This window comes from Ascaphus truei, chromosome 4 (assembly GCF_040206685.1).
Source record: "Ascaphus truei isolate aAscTru1 chromosome 4, aAscTru1.hap1, whole genome shotgun sequence".
NCBI classification, from domain to species: domain Eukaryota; kingdom Metazoa; phylum Chordata; class Amphibia; order Anura; family Ascaphidae; genus Ascaphus; species Ascaphus truei.
In genome coordinates, this window is record NC_134486.1 from 246,816,381 (window position 1) to 246,838,608 (window position 22,228).

General features: G+C 40.1%; 1 protein-coding gene across 50 annotated transcripts in view; it reads right to left on the reverse strand.

Annotated features, from left to right (window-relative positions):
* The window catches only part of TRDN (triadin), a 798,289-nt gene that overhangs the window by 331,949 nt on the left and 444,112 nt on the right, over positions 1–22,228 (reverse strand). For 41 of the 50 annotated variants that reach the window (XM_075597200.1, XM_075597198.1, XM_075597218.1 and 38 more), the window contains 8 exons: positions 14,755–14,808; positions 13,811–13,864; positions 12,550–12,603; positions 10,169–10,222; positions 8,397–8,450; positions 7,778–7,831; positions 4,441–4,494; positions 3,024–3,077 (listed from right to left, as the gene is read on the reverse strand). In XM_075597200.1, the coding sequence (XP_075453315.1) occupies positions 3,024–3,077; positions 4,441–4,494; positions 7,778–7,831; positions 8,397–8,450; positions 10,169–10,222; positions 12,550–12,603; positions 13,811–13,864; positions 14,755–14,808 (432 nt within the window). The remainder of the gene's footprint in view (positions 1–3,023; positions 3,078–4,440; positions 4,495–7,777; positions 7,832–8,396; positions 8,451–10,168; positions 10,223–12,549; positions 12,604–13,810; positions 13,865–14,754; positions 14,809–22,228) is intronic. The other 9 variants (XM_075597231.1, XM_075597228.1, XM_075597225.1 and 6 more) reach the window with 5 other exon arrangements.

Consider the following 22,228-nt stretch of genomic DNA (forward strand, 5'->3'; position numbering starts at 1 on the left):
AGAACGTCGTTAACTCATTTCGGCAAAAAACTGCTAATTGCCAACTTTTCCTGGCTATTTGAAACTCGCCATACTAATGCACATATTGGCGTTTTCCAGCGATTTGGAGCTTCTGGAATACCACGCTATATTAGCATGGCGAGTTTCAGGTTCTCGCCACGAGTTTGGCGAGTTTTACAGCTCTGAAAAATTTTCTGGGCACTTTTAAAAATCGCGCCATTTTCTCCCGAGTTCAAGGATTTCTGGCTAGTTTTTTCGCCAGAAGATGGCGCTATTTCCTTATCTATGCTCTCTGCATGAGCCCCACAGTATGTAAATGTTACATAATTGTAGAAAATTAAATACCTTGTTTGTCTGAAGTTGTCGTTAGTTTGTCAGGCTTGGTTAGTTTGTTAGGCTCTGCATATTAAAATATTATAACAAATATATTATCTGTTGATTACATAATCAAGCTCCTTTTAATCAACAACTATATTTCAAAAACTGGAAAAACTGGGATAGTTAACCCAATCTAAATTAATCACAGCAATGAAAGTGCACCCATTAATAAAGCATTACATAGAAAATAATATATAGGTTTTATTTAAATTTCAGTAATGTAGCATTACTGTAGATCATACTGCCTTTTTTTAAACAAAATCACTCTTTATGCCCTTATAATTATTTGTAATATATCAGGTGTCTTTGTATTGCTATAGCAAACATGTAGGAAGCCACAGCACTTCCTCTTTTGAAACAGACAGCCATACTGGGTGCCCTTGGAAGCAGGCTCTTGCTGATTGATCACGGGAGAACAAATCAATCGGCATCTTAGATAATTGCATTTCCGTGCATTATGGAACTGCTGCATTTATTAAAACAAAAAGATAGTATTTTGGGTGTGTTAAGGCATAACACTATTAACTAAATACTGTATGGTCCAATATTCCATTACCCAGGTGATGCTATGTATAAGTGTAGAAAATGTAGGAATATAATATCTAATTTTTAGAATGACTCATAAAAAGCTTATTTTACACAGATAATGACATTGTGTAATCAATACTTTTATATTGTCCTTCTATTATTTCCACACAACTTAATTGTGTCCTTGATCATGTCTTGCACAACCAATAGCCAATATTTTATTTTAATTATGTTGTTTGTCAGACTTGAATAATTTTCAAAAAATAATAAACTACATCGCTGATTAATCCCCATTATCTTTCTTTTGGTATTATACTAGATGTTTACTTTGGATTTTTCAGGTTCTACAAACTAACGAAAGGCAAGCATCAAAGAGGGTCTAAAGATTTACAGCAGGCAGAATATAGGGGAATGGGAAGACTAGGTGAGCCAAGTGGTTCTTATCTGTCCTTGAATGCTATGGTTCTCACTACCACTGGGAGCATCTAATGATATGCGCAATGTGATAGTGCCTTAACCCATGTCTAAATAGGGCTCCAAATAGGAAGCCTGTATCTGGCTTATGAGTCCAGCAGGGAGCTGTTTAATTGTATGTTGAAACAATTAGCCAGTCCCCACCTGGCTCCTCTATCAGGTAGAAAAGCCTCTTGTGTAAACTGCAGGAGATCTCTTGATCATAGAGTGACTGTTTTGCCAGGAGAGATTCACAGGAACAGTTGTCTTGATCACAGGTCTGTGCTGCCAGCAAGATCCCCGAAACCAGAGGGTGGACCCCAATGGATACCAACCAAGACCTGGTCACTGACATAAAAGGTCCTTGCTTACAGGTACAGCTTTGGACTTTTGGGTTTGAGGTTGGCAAAAAGCTTATCCTAACAGTCTTGCAGATAGGGACTGGGAAGTGAATTTGTCCTTACAGCAGGGATAGGCTGTTTGTTTATTTGGTTGCTTCCTTAAAAATGTATTGTTTGAAGCTATGGGCTGAATAGAAGCCATGGTTTATTTTCTCCAAATATGTCTACCTGGTTGTACCTCTGCCCTTGTCTCCTGCAGGCAAACTGCTGTAACCGTCTTACTATCACTGGTAAGAAAGTTGCCACTGTCAAAGCTTAAAATTGGCAATGACCACTAAACAAAATTAAACTTAACTTTGGATATGGGATAAACTGGGTGTGTGAAATCACAACCTACCAGACCATACATTTAAAAACCAAAACCCTAACATTATTTATAGCTAAAACCAAAATCAGAACACCAGATAAAGTCCCCATCTTTAGGTATTTTTCTTCATACAGTATATTTTTGAATTATTTAAGTTTTCAAATTATTTTTATGATATGATACCTATTTTAAGCATTTGCCACGTTTGGTTAAGCAATTTAAGCATGTTCCTGCTTAATTTGAGTTTTTTCCATAATTTGGTGAAAATAAAAAAACGGAACCAAACAAATCAAGTTTTGGTAAAACTGCAAACTTAACAAGAATTTGTTTTAGAATCAAAACACAAATGAAAGTTCCCACCTTTAATTAGTGGGAAGAACATGGCTGTGTGGGAACTCTAAAACAGAATTTAACAAAGCGTTAAATGTCCATTTTTTATAATATAAACATAATAGATTATTGATACACAATTTACTGTACTATATAAGAGATGCAGTATGTAAATGTTACATCATTGTAGAAAATTAATTACAGCAATGGAAGTGTATTCATTAATACAGCATTTCGTTCAAAAGTCTATGTGGTGTTATTTTTCAGATATCAGTTGTGCAGTATTAGATAATACTGCATTTTTTAAAAATCACTTTTTATGCCCTTTTTATTTATACTTAATGTATTAAGCTTCCTTGTGTTGGTCTATAGTGACCATTTAGGAAGCCACCACACTTCCTCTTCTGAAACAGGCAGCTATACTGGGTGCCCTGTCTTACTTAACAGGGCAAGCATCAGGCTGTGTCGTGATCTCTAGTACACAATTTACTAAAGCATTATAATGGAAGGTACTGCTGGCTTAAATTGGAAATTTTGATAACATATGTACATATATTATTAATATACAGTTTACTATATAAGACATACAGTATGTAAAGATGATAAAATTATAGAAAATGAAATACCTTCTTTGTCTGAAGTCATCGTTAGTTTGTCAGGTTTAGTTAGTTTTGCATGTTCTGCATATTAAAATATTATAACAAATAAAATATCTGCTGATTATAGTACATAATCAAGCTCATTGTAATCAACAACTAAACGTTGATAAAACTGGAAAAGCAGGGATAGTTAAATCAGTGTAAATAAATCACAGCAATGGAAGTGCACCCCTTAATACAACCTTTCCTTCAAAATCCTATAGATAGTTTGTTTAAATAAAAAACAGTTGTTTAGTATTAGATAATACTTGTGCATTGTTTTAACTCTTTATGCCCTTTATAATTATTTTTTAATGTATTAAGTTTCCTTGTGTTGCTATAGCAACCATTTAGGAAGCCAGAGCACTTCCTGTTTTGAAACAGGCAGCCACATTGGGTGCCCTGGGATGCAGGATCTTCTCCAATCATTCACAGGAGAACTAATCGATCGGTAGCTTAGATCAGCGTTGCGCAAAGTGTGGGGGCAGAGTTTTTGCTGGGGGGGGGGCACAGGCAGTTGCCGAGGCCCTGCACTCTTCCCCCAGGCATTTAAATGAAATGCTGGGGGATTGCGTGCGTCCCCTGCAACTGTTTACTTACCGGGATTCATCCGGCTGTGTTGCATCGGAATGGCACCATGTGATGTGACACGCGTCAAATGACGCCACGGGTCAAGTGATGTCACATAACCCCGCAGCATCATCTGATGCGGATGAATGTAGGCGGGGGGTGCGAGAGCCGGGGGAAGAGAGACAGGAGGGTGCAGCACTAAAAGTTTGTGCTCCCCTGGCTTAGATAATTACATTGTTGTAAATGTAAGAAACTGCTGCCTTAATTAAAACAAATAACACAAAAAATTGCAAATTTCCACTTTTTCCCCTTTAATTTACAACATAAAATATACATAGACAATGTTAAAGTTAAATGTTAAAGTAGATGTTTACAATCAACTAAAAAGTGCAACAAGAGACAGCAATACCGGTACCAAAGGCACAAAGGCTCATATCTAGTAAGTGGTGCTATGCAATCCTTGTGCTGCAATTAGACATTTTACGGACCATAAAATTAACCAAAAATGTACCTTCCAGAGGGTATCTTATGGCATAACACTACTAACTATGATCCAATCTTCCATTACCAAGCATAAGTGTACAAAATGTAGGAATATAATATCTCATTTTTAGAGTAACCCAGGTAGCTGATTTTACACAGATAATGACATTGTTTAATCACTGTACTTTTGTATGGCCCTTCTGTATTTCCACACAACTTCATCATGTCCTTGATCAAGTCTTGCACAACCAATAACCCAATATTTTGTGGACTAATTATGTTCTTTGTACAAATACATCTCTGACTTTAATAATCTGCAAAATAATTATTAATTACAGCGCTGATTGTTCACCTTTATCTTTCTTTGGTGTTATAGTAGATGATTTTATTTTGGATTTTTCAGGTTCTACAAAAAAAGAAAGCCAAGGATCAAAAGTTTTACAGCAGATAGCAGATTGGGAAATGGGCAGACTAGGTGAGCCATGTTATTCTTATCTGTCCTTGAATGCTATGGTTCTCCCTACCACTGGGAGCATCTAATGATATGGGCAAACTGTAGTAACCGCCTCACTGTCACTTGTAAGAAAGTTGCCATTGTCGAGGCTTAACATGAGCAATAACCACTAAACAAAATTAAATTTAACTTTGGAGATGGGCAAAACTAGGTTTGTGAAATAAGAACCTAACAGAGTCTTACTTTTCATGACCAAAGCTCACCAAACCATTATGTAAAGTCAACGCCAAAATCAGAACACCAGAATGTGCCCATCTCTAGGTATTTCCCTTCATATCTTTCTAAATAATGTTTTACATTTTTCAAGTATATTATTTATTTCCTAATTATAGTTATGATATGATGCTTATTTTAAAATGTGACAAGTCTGATTATGCTAATTTAGCATTTTCCTGCTTAATTTGAGTTTTTCCATCATTTGGTAAAAATAAAAAACCAGAACCAAACAAATCAAGTTTTTCAAATACTGCAAACGTAACAAGAACTTATTTTAGAACCAAAACACAAGTGAAAGTGGCCACCTTTTCTAATTAGAGAGAATTGGAAGATGGAGGGGAGGGGAAAAGGAAAAGGAAAAAACTATTGCTTCAGCTTAATTGAAAAGATAATATATTGATGACAAAGGTGCTAAAGGGGATAAGGGGTAGTAATAAAGATTAGAGAAAGCACACCCTTTTACAAGCACTCATTGTATGGTTTGATATGATGATAATATCATTAAAATTGATTTTAAATTTAAGATAAAAAAGGAACAAGTATGTTTAAATGTAGACCTTAATACACCTAACGTGTATTGGAGTGAATAAATCACTGTGGTGACCAAACATATACAGTATAACAGGGAAAAACTATGTACATAAATGTCAAAAACTGAAAACCAAGGGATATCCAAATACTAAATGAAAATAATACTGATAGTATTAAGAACCTAGATGGATCACAGTTAATCATTGATAACCCTTGGGTACAGCACTAATAGTATTATTAAAAGAACCTTTATATAGTAAGCAGGTTGCGTAGAGACTGAAACTGTTAATGTATAATATTAAATGATGTATGTATGCTCCTCCAAAAACCTGCAATTTATGCAATCAATGGTAAAATACCACATGTGATAGCTATTTCATATAGGCACACAAAATGTGTTTAGATGCCTAGAGGCACGAATCAAGGTTCGTATCAATTTTTCGCCCCATGAAACAAACCGAATACTGCTATAAATGTAAATAAACACAAAGAATAGCACATGCAATGAGCCCACAAAGTGTGTTAATATAGCTCAGAGGCACGGATCGAATCCGTATCAAGTTATAGCCTCCTAAATGAATGCATTATGCACTGTTAGTAATAAGCAGATCAATAGCTCACAAAAAGTAATCATATGCAGTCAGGAACAAATGTATCGCAGACAAACAGGGTATTTAAATCAAGTAACAAACAGCTGGTAAATCAACCAGCATCAATACTAGCTGAATATGATGCCAAATGAGACAGTCAAACAACACTGTGAAATGTAGCTAAGTCAATAACCTAACACATTGCTACTAACATAGTCACAAAGTAGCGTTAGGTACATCTCAATGCGCAGTACATAGATACTTCAGTGTCAACTTTCTCTCCAAGTTCAAATGGCAACTTTCAACATGTGTCAAAAGCGCCTCTGCGAAACGTACGTCAGGTGGGAGGCGGGACTAGACTGACGTCACGACGTTCGTACGCAGCAACGAGGGGACAGGCGCATTGGAGTGCCGGTAGGATCTGCATGTCGCCTTGATGCAGGTCTGATACAAACACATGTTGAACGTTGCCATTTTAACTTGAATCCCGAATGTTAAGTGGGAGTAAAACCATAAGCCCAGGTATTTAAAACTAGTGGCAGGTGTTAGGGTGGTGTTAGCGTTGGTTCTAATCAGGGGCTCAGTCACTGGGAGCTTTACAAATTTAGTCTTGGTCCCAAATACCATTGTTACAGTCTTGTCAGTGTTTAAAAACAGTTTATAGCATTTATAGCATTTATAGCAGTATTCGGTTTGTTTCATGGGGCGAAAAATTGATACGAACCTTGATTTGTGCCTCCAGGCATCTAAACACATTTTGTGCGCCTATATGAAATAGCTATCACATGTGGTATTTTACCATTGATTGCATAAATTCTATGTTAGTAGCAATGTGTTAGGTTATTGACTTAGCTACATTTCACAGTGTTGTTTGACTGTCTCATTTGGCATCATATTCAGCTAGTATTGATGCTGGTTGATTTACCAGCTGTTTGTTACTTGATTTAAATACCCTGTTTGTCTGCGATATGTCCTGACTGCATATGATTACTTTTTGTGAGCTATTGATCTGCTTATTACTAACAGTGCATAATGCATTCATTTAGGAGGCTATAACTTGATACGGATTCGATCCGTGCCTCTGAGCTATATTAACACACTTTGTGGGCTCATTGCATGTGCTATTCTTTGTGTTTATTTACATTTATAGCAGTATTCGGTTTGTTTCATGGGGCGAAAAATTGATACGAACCTTGATTCGTGCCTCTAGGCATCTAAACACATTTTGTGTGCCTATATGAAATAGCTATCACATGTGGTATTTTACCATTGATTGCATAAATTGCAGGTATTTGGAGGAGCATACATACATCATTTACTATTATACATTAACAGTATCAGTCTCTACGCAACCTGCTTACTATATACAGGTTCTTTTAATAATACTATTAGTGCTGTACCCAAGGGTTATCAATGATTAACTGTGATCCATCTAGGTTCTTAATACTATCAGTATAATTTTCATTTAGTATTTGGATATCCCTTGGTTTTCAGTTTTTGACATTTATGTACATAGTGTTTTCCCTGTTATATATGTTTGGTCACCACAGTGATTTATTCACTCCAATACACGTTAGGTGTATTAAGGTCTACATTTAAACATACTTTTTCCTTTTTTATCTTAATATCATTAAAATTGATTTTAAATTTATCATCATATCAAACCTTATTAGGGAGAACTCAGACAGTGAGGGAACTCTAGTTCAGAAATTACAAAAAAATATAATGGAGGAGACTATTGATTTAAATGTGAAATCGTTTATAATAATACAATATTAATATACAGTTTACTACATGTGACATCTGTAAAATTTATGAAGTTGTAGAATATAAAATACCTCGTTTGACAGAAGTTGTTGTTACTTTGTCAGGTTTCATTTGTTTTCCAATTTCTGCATATTAAAATATTAGAACAAATAAAATACCAAATATAGTATCTGTTCATTACATAGTCAAGCTCATTTTCAATCAAAAACTAAAAGTAAATAAAAAAATGGAAGAACAGAGATAGTTAATCCAATGTAAATTAGTCACAGCACTAAAAGTGTACACATTATTTTCAATGTAAATATACAGTACATATACAATATAGAGTACAATGTTAAAGCAGAGGTTTAGATATGAATCTCATTGTTTTTATAATTAAATTATAAGTGCAGCAAGAGATAGCAATAATATGCATCAATGGTATAGCAGCCCATATCTAGTAAGTAGAGCTGTCCAATAAGAATCCTTCCGGCGCCAGTGAACACCTTATGGCCCATACAAATTAACCAAAATGTATCTTAAAGGGGGTGTCTTATGGCATAACACTACTAACTGTGTGTGAACTCTAGTACAGAATTTACCAAAGCATTAAATGCCACATTTTGATATTAACAACATAGATGATTAATATACAGTTTACTATATGAGATACAGTATATAAAGGTTGCATAATTGTTGAAAATGAAATACCTTGTTTGTCTGAAGTCGTCGTTAGTTTGTCAGGTTTAGTTAGTTTTGCAGGTTCTGCATGTTAAAATATTGGGCCTCATGCAGAGAGCATCGTTATTTCAAAACTCGCCATTTTTTGTTCAATTTCGCGCAGAAACCGGCAGAAAATGGCGAGTTCCGAAAAACGCGCCATTTTGTTTTTTCAATTGCTAAAATTCGCCTCGCGGCTGGCGAGAACCTCCATCGCGCCATTTTTAAAACTCTCCGAATGCAGAGAGGTGCGAACGGCAAGTAGCGGCTGTTCGCGCCAAAAAATGGCGCGATTCTCGCATTTTTGCCGCGCCACGAAAATATGGCAAGATGGCGCTCGCCGCCTATAGTAAAGGGGAAAAAAAAGGCGCGAATTTGTTTTTACACGTTTCTGAAGCGCGCATCTCGCCAATTTAAACTCGCCACACGCATCCATGTTAAACATAGCAGAATTCGCACTTTTCTGCATATGGAGAATAAAACTCTCCAAAAAAACTACTTTTTATGAAATTCGCCATTTTTAAAATTCTATGCTCTCTGCATGAGGCCCATTATGACTAATAAATTATCTGTTGATTACATAATCAAGCTCATTGTAATACCCAACTAAATTTCAATAAAACTGGAAATACAGAGATAACTAATCAACTCAAAAATGAATCACAGCATTGAACATGCACCCATTAATACACCATTTCATTCAGAATTATGTGGGGATTTTTTTAAATATCAGTTGGGTAGTATTAGATAATACTGCATTTTAAACAAAATCACTTTTGATGTCTTTTTAAATTATTTTTTATGTTTTAAGCTTCCTTGTGTTACAGGAAGCCACAGCACTTCCTCTTTTGAAACAGGCTTCCATACTGGGTGCCTTGGGAAGCAGGATCTTCTCCGATCGATCGGAAGAACAAATCAATTGGCATCTTAGATAATTACATTGCCATAAATGTAAGGAACGGCTGCATTTATTAAAACACATAACACCAAAAAATGGGCAAGTTTCCCCCTTTAATTTACAACATAAATATACATAGGTAATGTAAGTGTGGAATGTTAAAGCCAGTGGACACTTTACAGTATGGCTCATAAAATGAACAAGAATGTATCTTCCAGTGGGTGACTTATGGCATAACACAACTAACTAAATATGGTCCAATCTTCCATTACCCAGCATAAGTGTACAAAATATAAGAATATTATATCTTATTTTTATAAGGACTCAAATACTGTAGTGCCGACGATTATTCTAAAACAAACCTGGGGCAATCTCCAAAAAGACCCGGTTACATGCTGGGTACATGCTGGGTACATGCTGCAACATTTCACACATTTCTGCAGACAGACTAATGGACCATCGGATTAACAGCAGGGGTCCCTGGCAGTCCCATTCAAACTGAATGGGACTGCCAGGAACGCCTGTTGTGTTAATCCGATGGGCCATTAGCCTCTGCAGAAATGTCACTGAAATGTACCCAGCATGTACCCAGCATGTACCCAGCATGTACCTGGCTAGTTTAAGGCAAGTTTTAGAATACTCGTTGGCTCGTCTGTAGCTTATTTTACACAGATAATGACATTGTTTGATCGGTCTACTTTTGTATTGCCTTTCTGTATTTCCACACAACTTCATCCTGTCCTTGATCAAGTCTTGCACAACCAATAGCCATTATTTTGTGGACTAATGATGTTCTTTGTACAACTACATCTCTGACTTTAATAATCTGCAAATAAAATAATAAATTACAGCGCTGATTGTTCACCTTTATCTTTCTTTGGTGTTACATTAGATGGTTTTACTTTGGATTTTTCAGGTTCTACAAAAAAAGAAAGCCAAGGATCAAAGAGAGTCTAACATTTTACAGCAGATAGGAGGTAGGGAAATGAGAAGTTGTGGTGACCCACATGGTTCTTATCTGCTATAAAATTAATGATATGGGCATAGCAACTGAATTAATACCAAGAAAGTTGCTATTGCCAAGTTTTAATACAGCTCAATCCTGTTATAACGTGATCCGCTACAACGCAGATCCGCTTATAAAGAGGTCTGAGCGTTGCTTCCTTTTTACAAACATCTCCAAGTTTTTTTTTTAGCGAAATGGCCGCCACGTGAGGACTTACCTGGCATCTGCAGGTCTCTCCTCTCTCCCTGCTTCATCAGGCTACATACACGTGCGCAGTGCACATCTCCAAAGTTTTTTTTTTTTTTTTATAACACTCAATACTTTATTGCTAACGGACACACACACACACACACACACACACACACACACACACACACACACACACACACACACACACACACACACACACACACACACACACACACACACACACACACACACACACACACACACACACACACACACACACACACACACACACACACACTCCCTACACTAATAATTTTAGCATACAAAGCAGGAATCGAACCCATGACCCTTCATACACTAGTAGTGATTCTTTACCTGCTATACCATAGGATTGCACTGGAAGGCAGTACTGTGCAGTAGAAGTTAAGTTTGATAATAGAGTCAATGACATCACACCAATCATATGGTGTAGCAGGTAAAGAATAGCTACTGTACTAATGTATGACGGGTCATGGGTTCAATTTCTGCATGGTATGCTAAAATTATTAGCGTAGGATGGAGGTGAGTGTGTCCACTAGCAATAAAGCATTGAATGTTATAAAAAAAAAAAACCTTGGAGATGTGCACCGTGCATGAGGACGCAGCCTGATGCAGCAGGGAGAGAGAAGAGAGCTGTAGATACCGGGTAAGTCCTCGCAAGGCGGCCATTTCGCAATCCTGATTATAACATGATCCCAGTTATAACGCGGTCTCATTATGTGGACACCAAGCACAGCGTTATAATGGGGTTTAGCTGTATTGTCAAATACAACCAATGAAAATTAAACTTAATGGTTAAGATTGGCACTGTAAATCCTGGTGTGTGAAATCCAAAACCCCAATAGTTCCAAAACCCCAATAGTAAAGTGATAACTAAAAATTATATACAACCAAAGACACAAACCACAACACCAGGCTACTCTACATGCCCATCTCTAGGTGTTTCTCACCATATCTTTTTTTTATATTGCCAAGTTTTCCAGTTGTATTATTTAAGATTCTTAATTAATTTTATGATTTGATATTTATTCTAAGCATTTTCTAAACCTGATTATGATACTTTATAATTTTCCTGTAAATTTTTTTTTTTTTACATCATATGGTTAAATAAAATTAATAATAATAAAGCTTTGGCAAAGCACGAATATTTGTTAGAACCAAAAACATGATTAAATGTAACCCGTCTTGCTTAACAGGTCGAGCATCAGGCTGTGTGGGAATTATAGTACACAATTTACCAAAGAATTATAATGGGAGGTACTGCTGCCTTAAATGCAATATTTCATTAACATAAACAAGAACATAAAAAAGATTATTAATGTACAGTGTACTATATAAGACACACAGTATGTAAATGTAACCAAATTGTAGAAAATTAAATAGCTTGTTTGTCTGAAGTTGTTAGTTTGTCAGGTTTAGTTAATTTTGCAGGGTCTGCATATTCAAATATTATAAGAAAATAAATTATCTGTTGATCACATAAACAAGTTAATTTTAATCAACAACTAACTGTTGAAAAAACTGGAAAAACAAGGATAGTTAATCCAGTTTAATTTAAGCACAGCAATTAAAGTGCACCCATTATTACAGCATTTCATTCAAAATCCTATGTGTTTTTTCCCACCCAAATATCAGGTTGTGTAGTATTAGATAATACTGCATTAAAAAAATGAGATACAGTACAGATGCAGCCACCATTATTAGATCACTTGCCTTGGAAAATCTGGGGCAATCTCACAGTAAATGCCTCAACATGCCTCAACATTTCTGTGAGATTCCTAATGGCCCATCGGATTAACACAGCAGGGGTGCTTGCAGTCCCATTCAAACTGACACATTTTAAAACTGAATGGGACTGCAGGGACCCGCGCTGTGTTAATCCGATGGGCCATTAAGAATATCACAGAAATGTTGAGGCATTTACTGTAAGATTCCGTAGTTTGTACCCAGGCAAGTGAACTAATACTGGTGGCTGTATGTAAATGTTACATAATTTGAAGAAAAGTAAATACCTTGTTTGTCTGAAGTTGTCGTTAGTTTGGCAGGCTTAGTTAGTTTGGCAGGCTCTGCATATTAAAACAATATAACAAATAAATTATCTGTTGATTACATAATCAAGCTCCTGTTAATCAACAACTACATTTAATTACAACTGGAAAAACTGGGATATTTAACCCATTCTAAATTAATCACAGCAATGAAAGTGCACCCATTAATACAGCATTTAATATGAAAATAATATGATTTTTTTTTAAAATATTAGTTGTGTAGTATAATATAATACTGTATTTTTAAAATAAAATAACTCTTTATGCCCCTTTAAATTATGTTTACTGTATTAAGCTTCCTTGTGTTGCTATAGCAACCATTTAGGAAGCAACAGCACTCCCTCTTTTGAAACCAGGAGCCACGCAGGGTGCTCTAGGAAGCAGGATCTTTGCCGATCGATCACAGGAGAACAAATCAATCAGCAGCTTACATAATGACATTGCTGTAAATGTAAGGAACTGCTGTTTATTATTACAAACAATTTTTTTTTTTAAATGAGCAAGTTGCCCCTTTAATTTATAAGCTAAATATACATAGGCAATATGGGAGTAGGGTGTTAAAATAGAGATTAGGATATGAATCTCAAAGAGCTTGCAATCAACTAAAAAGTGCAGCAAAAACCAGTAATACCAGGCACCAATGGCACACGGGCCCATATCTAGTAAGTGGTTCTTTAGTAGACTTAGAATCCTTGCCGTGGCAGTGGAAGGTTATGGCCCATAAAAATGAACAAAAATGTGTCTTCCAGAGGGTGATTTATGGCAGGGGTGCGCAAACTGGGGGAAGTGACATTTTGTCAGGGGGCAACGGCACTTACAGAAGCCCAAAACTCTTCCCTAAAGCATTTAAATTAAATGCCGGGTGAGCATGCGTGAGGCCTCTATAAGTCCCTTACCTGTTCTCTGTCATGACTTTGTGATGTCAGAAGACATCAGAGAACAGGTATGGGGGCCAGCAGGGGGGAGAGCACAAAGTGCTTCGGTGTTCATGTAGTTCCTGTTTTTTGGAAGCTTGCAATAAACAGCTGATTTGCCAAGTTGGAGTCTGCCTGAGATATATTTCCTTCCTCAAGTGTGAAAGTCGCTGGCTGTGCTCTGGTTGGCATACTATTATCTTGTACAACCAATGGCCATTATTTTGTGTACTGATGATGTTCTTTGTACAAATACATGTCTGACCTTAATATTCTGCAAAAAAATATTAATTACAGTGCTGATTGTTCACCTTTATTTTTCTTTGTTGTTACAGTAGATGGTTTTACTTTGGATTTTTCAGATTCTACAAAAAAAAGAAAGCAAAGGATCAAAGAGGGTTTAAAGTATTACAGCAGGCAGGAGATAGGGAAATGGGCAGACTAGGTGAGTCATTTTAATCAACAACTAAACTTCAATAAAACTGGAAAAGCAGGAATAGTTAATCCAGTATAAATGAATCACAGTAATCAAAGTGCATCCATTAATACAATATTTAATTAAAAAAAAAATCACTCTTTATGCTCATTGTAATAACCTCCTCACTGTCACTTGAAGAAATTTGGCATTATCGAGGCTTAACATGAGCAATAACCACTAAACAAAATTAAACTTAACTTTGGTGAGGGACAAAACTAGGTGTGTGAAATCGGAACCTTACTTTTCAAAACCAAAGCCGAAACCACAAAAATATTTTGCGCCAAAACCATAACACCAGACTTTAGTAAGTGCCAATCTCAGGGTATTTCTCTTCATATTTTTCTAAATGATTTTACGTTATTCATGTATATTATTTAAGTTTCCTAATTATTGTTATTATTGCATACTTATTTAAAGAATTTGACAAGTCTATGCTATTATGCTATTTTAGCATTTTCCTGCTTAGTTTAAGTTTTGTCAATAATTTCATAAAAATCAAAAACCAAAACCAAACAAATCAAGTTTTGGTAAAACTGCAAACGTAAAAAGAACATATTTTAGAACCAAAACACAAGTGAAAGTGCCCACCTTTACTTAATCAGGAGAACATCAGGCTGTGTGGGAACTCTAGTACATAATTTACCAAAAATTATGTACTAATGGAGGAAACTTGCTTAAAAGTGAAATCGCTTATAACATAAACAAAACACATTATTAATACACAGTATACTACATGAGGCAGCTGTAAAACGTATGAAGTTGTAGAATATTAAATACCTTGTTTGACTGAAGTTGTCGTTAGTTTGTCACATTTCATTAGTTTTCCAGGTTCTGCATATTAAAATTTTGGAACAAATTAAATACTAAACACTGTTAATCTGTTAATTACATAGTCAAACTAATTTTTAATCAAAAAAAAAAAAAAATGGAAAAACATTGATAGTTTATCCAATGTAAATTAGTCACAGCACTGAAAGTGTGCACATTATTTTCAATATACATAGGCAATTTAGAGTACAATTTTAAAGCAGAGGTTGGGATATGAATGACAACTTTTTATAATTATCTTAAAAGTGCAGCAAGAGATAGCATAATATGCATCAATGGCACCACAGCCCATATCTAGTACTGTATGTGGTGCAAGTGTCCAATAAGAATCCTACTGGCTAGTGGACAATGTGGCAGGGTCTCTTCACTGTCTAAAGCCTTTGATGGAAAATCCTATCATTACAGTAGCTTCCAAGTCCAGCAGGGGGCTTGTTAATCTGCACCCTGAAGCAATTACACCTGCACACCTGGCTCATTAGCAGCCTTTGAAAACATTGCAGTAGGGATTGCAGGGAGATCTCTGATACAGGTAGACACCCTGGACCACTGGAGAGATCACACAGGGACTAATCTCCCTGATCCAGGACTGTTGTGGAGAGAAGCCTGCAGGTGGACTGTAAAACTCTACGAGGAGTAAACCGTGGCTCGAAGTAACTGACTTCCACACTTTTGTAACTGTTGTTGGTGAGGGGCATAGACCCCGCCCCCAACCCTCAGATAGGGACTAAGACTGATGTTGGTCAGAGCTCCATAGACGAGCTAGATATATTTATTTTGCTGAAGCATAAAGCTGTTTTGTGTTTTAAAAACCGTGATTTCCGCAAAAAATATATATCCCCTCTTTTAAAACCTCTGCACACATTTCCTACATATGGTGCCTCGAAGCTGCCTCTAAGCATTTATCAGTCCTGTACTGGCGCTTTGCTGAATTCGGCACCTCCAGTGAAGTCACCACTAGTGGGTCCGAGCGCCGGAGTGGAGAAGGAGCTCCCAACGTGGGTTCTGTGAGCCCGTTTGAGCACCAGTGTGGGACTTCATACTGTTCGGAATAAGAACTTTCTCCAAAAACCGTGAGTCCTCTGTTGAGGACAATATCAGCATACTAGCAGTGGATACCACAAAGGAAGCAGGGACCAGAGTGCCCGGCCGCAAAGATTCATCTACTTACCAAGGACACATGTGATGATGGCGACGTGCTGATCTGTGACCTGCTGCCTGCTGTAGTGGTAACATGTGCCCCAAACATACCCTGCTTTGTTGTACTGTAATGTACGTGCATTTATTATCACTCTTGAATTTGTCACATTATATTTTATATACTAGACTATGAGAATTGTGCACTGTTTTTCTTTTCTTTCTCCCCCACTGTCTGCCTTCTTCTGACAGTGAGAAACCCTCAACAAACAGTACCAGGGAAGTGGAGCCGGAACCAATAAGTGACGATCCATTGACCAGCCCATAAGATCCACTGCAAAATGCTAAAAATGTTGATGATCTCATCTGTGAACGATTGGGAAATGAGATAGAAGCTAACGCCGAGCTAAAGTGGGATTTATTCACAATTGAGTGTGTTAGTGTGTGACAATGATGAACACAGAGCATAACTTGTGTAGTGACTTTGAAGACCAGACGACTGAGCTGAAGATGACGAACACTATTATAACCACCATGGTCAAGAAACTGAGCCACTCTGACAAAGTTATTGCTGACTGGAAGCAGGGCTATGAGGAGGCTCAGAAGAAGGTCCTCAGTCTATGTATAGAGCTTGAACTCTCTCAGGAGAAGTCTCACAGTCTCAGCACAGAGCTGGAAATCTCTCAAAAGGAGTTTTGCAATCTCAGTGCAGGCCTGGGAGTCTCTCAGAAAGAGATTTGCAGTCTCAGTGCAGAACTTAAAATCTCTCTGAGAGAGGTTCACATTGTATAGACATGGGAGTCTCTCAAAGAGATTTGCAGTCTCAATACCGAGCTTGAAATCTCTCAATAAGAGGTTCATACTCAGCCACAGTCTCTGTTCTGATCTGGAAGTCTCGCAAAAAAAAGTCTCCTGCCAGGAGTTCCAAAGTCTCAGCACTGAAGTGTGTAAATGAAAGGATGGCTACGAAAAGTCCTGAGCGTTATAGAGACATTAAAAAGAAAGGATAGAGGAGGCGCATGCGCGGCGGGCTGGAGATGGCAGTGTGAACGCGCGGCTCCATTACCCGTCGGCAGAATTATAAAATTATATCAGTGAAATATCAAACAGAGCAGGGGCAAAACACCACACACAGAATCCCGTTAACCCAAGGCACATCTTGATCCCATCGGCGGAGCAATGGCAACACGGAGGCAGAAACCAAAGGCAAAGGCAGATGTCAGGTCTTACTTTGCCAACGCAGGTAAAGCGGGAACCACAGACCACTCTGCAATCTCGGACTCGGATTCGGCCCAGGAGGCAGGGGGAGCCCAAGCAGGTCACACTAAAATCATTAAAAAGGAGATAGCAAGGCTCCTCACAGACCTGAAAACGTTTTTTAAAGGAGAAGTGGAAAGCCTCAGAAAGGACATAATCCAGATAGGCACCCGCACCAGTGAACTGGAGGACCGCATGGAGGACAGCCATAGGAGACATCAGGAAACGGGCACAAAACTGAGGGCTCTAGAGGACAGGATTGCGGAATTGGAAGCCAAGCAGGAGGACAATGAAAATCGAGACCGGCGCAATAACCTGCGAGTGAGGGGGATACCAGAAGAAGTCATAGACCCAGAGGCCCTGCTTGCCCGGTGGATGGCATCCCTGCTACCGGGTAAGGCGGAGGCTGAACTAACCATGGACCGCTGCCACAGAGCTCTGCGTTCAAGGCCCCTGCCGTCGAACCCCCCGAGGGATGTCATCCTCCGGCTACACCACTTCAAAACGAAGGAGGAGGTGTGCAGAATAACAAGGGCCACCCCACACATAACATTTGAAGGGGTTACCTTGTCCGTCTTCCAGGACATCTCCCCCCTAACCCTCGCCCGCCGAAGAGCTGTGCTCCCTGTAACGAAGGAGCTCAGGGATAGAGACATTAGGTACCGGTGGGCCTTTCCCTTTGCCCTGGTGGTGATCAGGAATGGCCGCTCTCATGTGCTGAGGCAACCCTCTGAGAGCGTGGCCTTCCTCAAAAAACTGGGAATCAAGGGGGCTCCCAATACCCCGCGAGGGGCGAGTAATGCCCAAACGGAGAGGCAGGAGACGGCCCCAGCGTCCACGGAGCCCTGGGTTGAGGTGCCCTCCTCGGCGCGAGAGAAGAGAACAGAGAGGGTGACGAGCGAAGAGAGAAACAGCTAAGGCCCGGAGCGGATTACCAACAAATAAAAAAAGCAAAATAACAAAAAAAAAAAACACACAAAACGCACCACTCTACTCAGGGGGGTTCCAGTCACGGTTGACACCCACCCTCGGAGTGATTAGTAGACGCCCTCCCGAAGAACCAGCTGTCAGAGATGGCAAAATCCTGGGCAATAAAGAACTATCCAACAAAATGGCCGGTTGATCATACCTGTATCAGACGAGGTAGAGGAGGCGCGGAGCTTCAATGGCGGCGAGGAATTGGCGCGAAGGTTCTGCTCCGCTGAGACGACCCGCCCTCCTCTCCGCCCTCCTCTCCGCCCTCTCTCGTCCAGAGACAGCCCACGAATGCGAACCTCCCGCCTAGCCAGATGACGTCATCAGCAGAGTCGCGCGAGACGCGACTACTCCGCAAGACCAACGCGAGACCTAAAGAGCCGGTGGAGCCCGCGAGACCTCAGAGGAGGGAGTACCGGTGCCTGCAGCTTCCGGAGTGGAACTTCCTGCTGGACGCACTCGAGCTCTAGCCCGGAGGAGATAAAGGAGGGACAATACTAGAGAGAGCATGCATTTAGGCGTCCACATACGGGGGGAGGGCGCGAACACTAGGGGGAGCTGGGGGAGGTCCTGGGAGTTGTATTACCAGACGGACAGAGGAAGCTGGACATGGCCAAAAGAACCTGCACAGGGAGTTTAGAAGGGGCGGACAAGGTTACTAGGGAGTGGGTAATTGTTACAGGGGTTAGGGGGGTGGGTTACTATTTAGGGGAGGGGGGAAGTGGTAGTTATAGAAATAGTTATAGTTGTGGATAAGTTAAAAAGTTTGGTTGCTGACAGAAACAGATGCCGGCGGGGGGAAGAGGCGCGTTGCAGATCCTACCCGCAGGCATGCGCTTCACAGACGAGGTCGCGGCCCGAGGCCGTACCCACGTCAAAGTCCCGGGAACCCGTGGTTGACAAGAGAGGCCATGGGGTTGGACCAGGAGGGAGGGGGGTCCGGAGGAAGAATATCCTTCCTGGGCATTGAACCCGAGGTCCGGCCGGACCAATACGGTTCTGTATGTTGATATATGTTCTTTATGTTTTTCCCCAGTGTTTTCTTCCCTCCCCACCTCTGGTCCTCACGGCGAAGAAAAGGAGGCACCCCTCCACATCGGACGACGAGACACTTCCTGCTATGCAGCATCAGCCCTAGGTAGGCACGAGTCCGGCCATTTGCACAGCCACCCACCTCTCACAAATACATGGCGGTAACATTCTTATCGCAGAATGTTAAGGGGTTCAATAGCCCGACTAAAAGAAAGGTCGCCTTCTCCGAATTTAGGCGGCGAAAAGCCGACGTTTTATTCTTACAAGAGACACATTTTAGCGCCCAAAACACCCCGAAATTATTAGATAAGCAGTATGGTCAGGTATTTTTGTCATCGGCCAAAGAAAAGAAAAAAGGGGTAGCAATAATATTCCACAACAGGGCCCCCTTTCAAGTGGAGAAAGTCAAACGAGATCCTGGCGGGAGGTATATTATCCTAGTGGGCCTTTTAAAACAGAGCAGATTGACACTGGCGAACGTCTATGCCCCAGGCTCAGGGGAACCTCGGTTCTTTGCAGAGTTCTTTCAGACACTCCAGCGAATTGTGGAGGGACAAGTAATACTGGCAGGGGACTTTAACAAAGTCATGGACCCAAGGATAGACCGCTCCCCACTAGCTCAGACCCAGAGGAGAGAGGGTAACGGGCCAATGCTAAAAGGCCTAAGACAGATGGGCTTGATAGATATTTGGAGAGAACATCACCGGGGAGAACGCGGATACACATTTTATTCCCACCCCCATGACAGCTACAGCAGGATTGATTACTTCTTTGTATCTGGTAGAATGGTCCCACAGATATCCGATACTCACATACATGACATAACATGGTCGGATCATGCATCTATAGAGCTGAGATGCGTGCAAATTAATCCGCCTAGGTCGGGAGCAAATTGGAGGCTAAATGAATCGCTGATTAAAATACCAGAAATCGCAAAACAAGTTAAGAGTGAAATCTCCCAGTACTTCCAAACTAATCTGGGGTCTGTGGAATCCCACACAATGCTGTGGGAGGCTCACAAGGCCTCGATGAGAGGGATATTAATTGGCATAGCTGCTAGGAAAAAGAAACAGAAAGAGGCCAAAATGACCCAGCTTTATCAGAGGTTGCACGAGCTCTCTATACTACATAACCGATCAGGTAGAGAGGAAACATTAAAGGAGTTGAAGGATGTTAGGATTGAGCTCAACCTCCTCCTTACGTCCCGGGCTGAGAAAGATCTGAGTTGGACACAGAGGAAGTTCTTTGAGAAAGCTAACAAACCGGACACAATGCTAGCCACCAGACTCCGAAACAGACAGCCAAATTTCAATATTCACTCTATTAGGACAACAGAGGGGAAGTTCTCGTCAAATCCCAAAATTATCGTAGACGAGTTTAAAAAGTTTTACGCACAGCTATATAATGGGGAGAAGGTGGTCCACAATGCCAGGACAAGCAGTAAACTGCGGAAATTCCTGGCAGGCGCAGAGTTACCACAACTGGGCAACTTAGAACGAGAGGCAATCCAGTGCGACTTCACAGGGGAAGAACTGTTGACAGTGGTTAAGGGTTTAAAACCCTCTAAAGCCCCGGGCCCAGACGGGTTCTCAAATTTATACTACAAAAAATTTATTGGAGTTCTCGCTCCACATATGCTTCGGTTATTTAACGGAGTGCTGGCTGGAGAGCCCTTCTCGGAACAGATGCTCCAGGCGTCGATCTCCTTGATTCATAAAAGGGACAAAGACCCCACAAATTGTCAAAGCTATCGGCCTATATCATTAATAAATACAGATGTTAAAATCTATTCTAAATTGCTGGCCAATCGTTTGAGTGTCATCCTGCCGGGGCTTATCTATCCCGACCAAGTTGGCTTCATTACCAACAGACAGGCGGCCGACAATACTAGACGGATTGTAGATATAATTGACTTTGTGGAAGCCAACGGGGTCGGGGGTGTTGTTTTAAGCTTAGATGCAGAGAAGGCCTTTGACAGGATAGACTGGCCATACGCTTGGAGCGTTTGGGTCCACGCTTGGAGCGTTTGGGTTTGGGGGCAAGTTCCAGAGGGCAATAAAAGCGTTATACAGTGCGCCTGCAGCTCGGGTGGTTCACCAGGGGTTTCCCTCAGAGCTGTTCCCAATTAAAAGTGGTACGAGACAGGGTTGCCCGCTATCACCCTTGTTGTTCGCCCTATGCGTTGAACCACTAGCAGCCCAAATTCGTAACAACAAAGATATCACTGGAGTACAAATACACTCGCAAGAACACAAAGTGGCTTTGTACGCAGACGATATTATTCTAACCCTGACGAAGCCGCTAATCTCGTTACCTAACCTGTTCGGGCTTCTAGAACAATTTAACCAGATCTCGGGGTTCAAGATTAATCAGACAAAATCAGAGGCCCTAAGTCTTAATATTCCCCGAGAAATGGAGAAGCTGATTGAACTCAACTTTGAGTTTAAGTGGAGACCCTCCTCCATAAGATACCTAGGGGTGTATATCACAAAAAAGATAGGCTCCTTGTATCAAGCAAATTACCCCAGTCTATTGAAAACTCTAAAAAAAGAATTACAAGACTGGGCAGCATATGGTATCTCATGGTTAGGACGGATCTATAGCGTCAAGATGAACATCCTCCCCCGGATTTTATACCTGTTTCAGACTCTCCCGATACCCGTGGTTCGGGCAGATATTATGGGACTCCAAAAAGAGATCTCGAAATTTATTTGGAAGGGGAAAAAACCACGGATAAATGCCAAAATGATGCAGCAGTCAAAGGAGGGGGGGGGTCTAGCTGTCCCGAGTATTATGTCCTATTACAAAGCGGCACAATTGTGCCAAATTACGCAGTGGCATGGGGACCCGGAGCTAAGGCGGTGGGTGGCACTAGAAAAGGAGATGTGTGCCCCTCTGGAGCTCGGGGACCTAATCTGGTACCCGCGGAAACGGGTAAAGGACATAGACAGGGCACTATCCTCTGTTCTCAACTCGCTCTCGGTCTGGGAAGCATCTAAAAGTAGTCGCTCGTTGACCTCCAGAC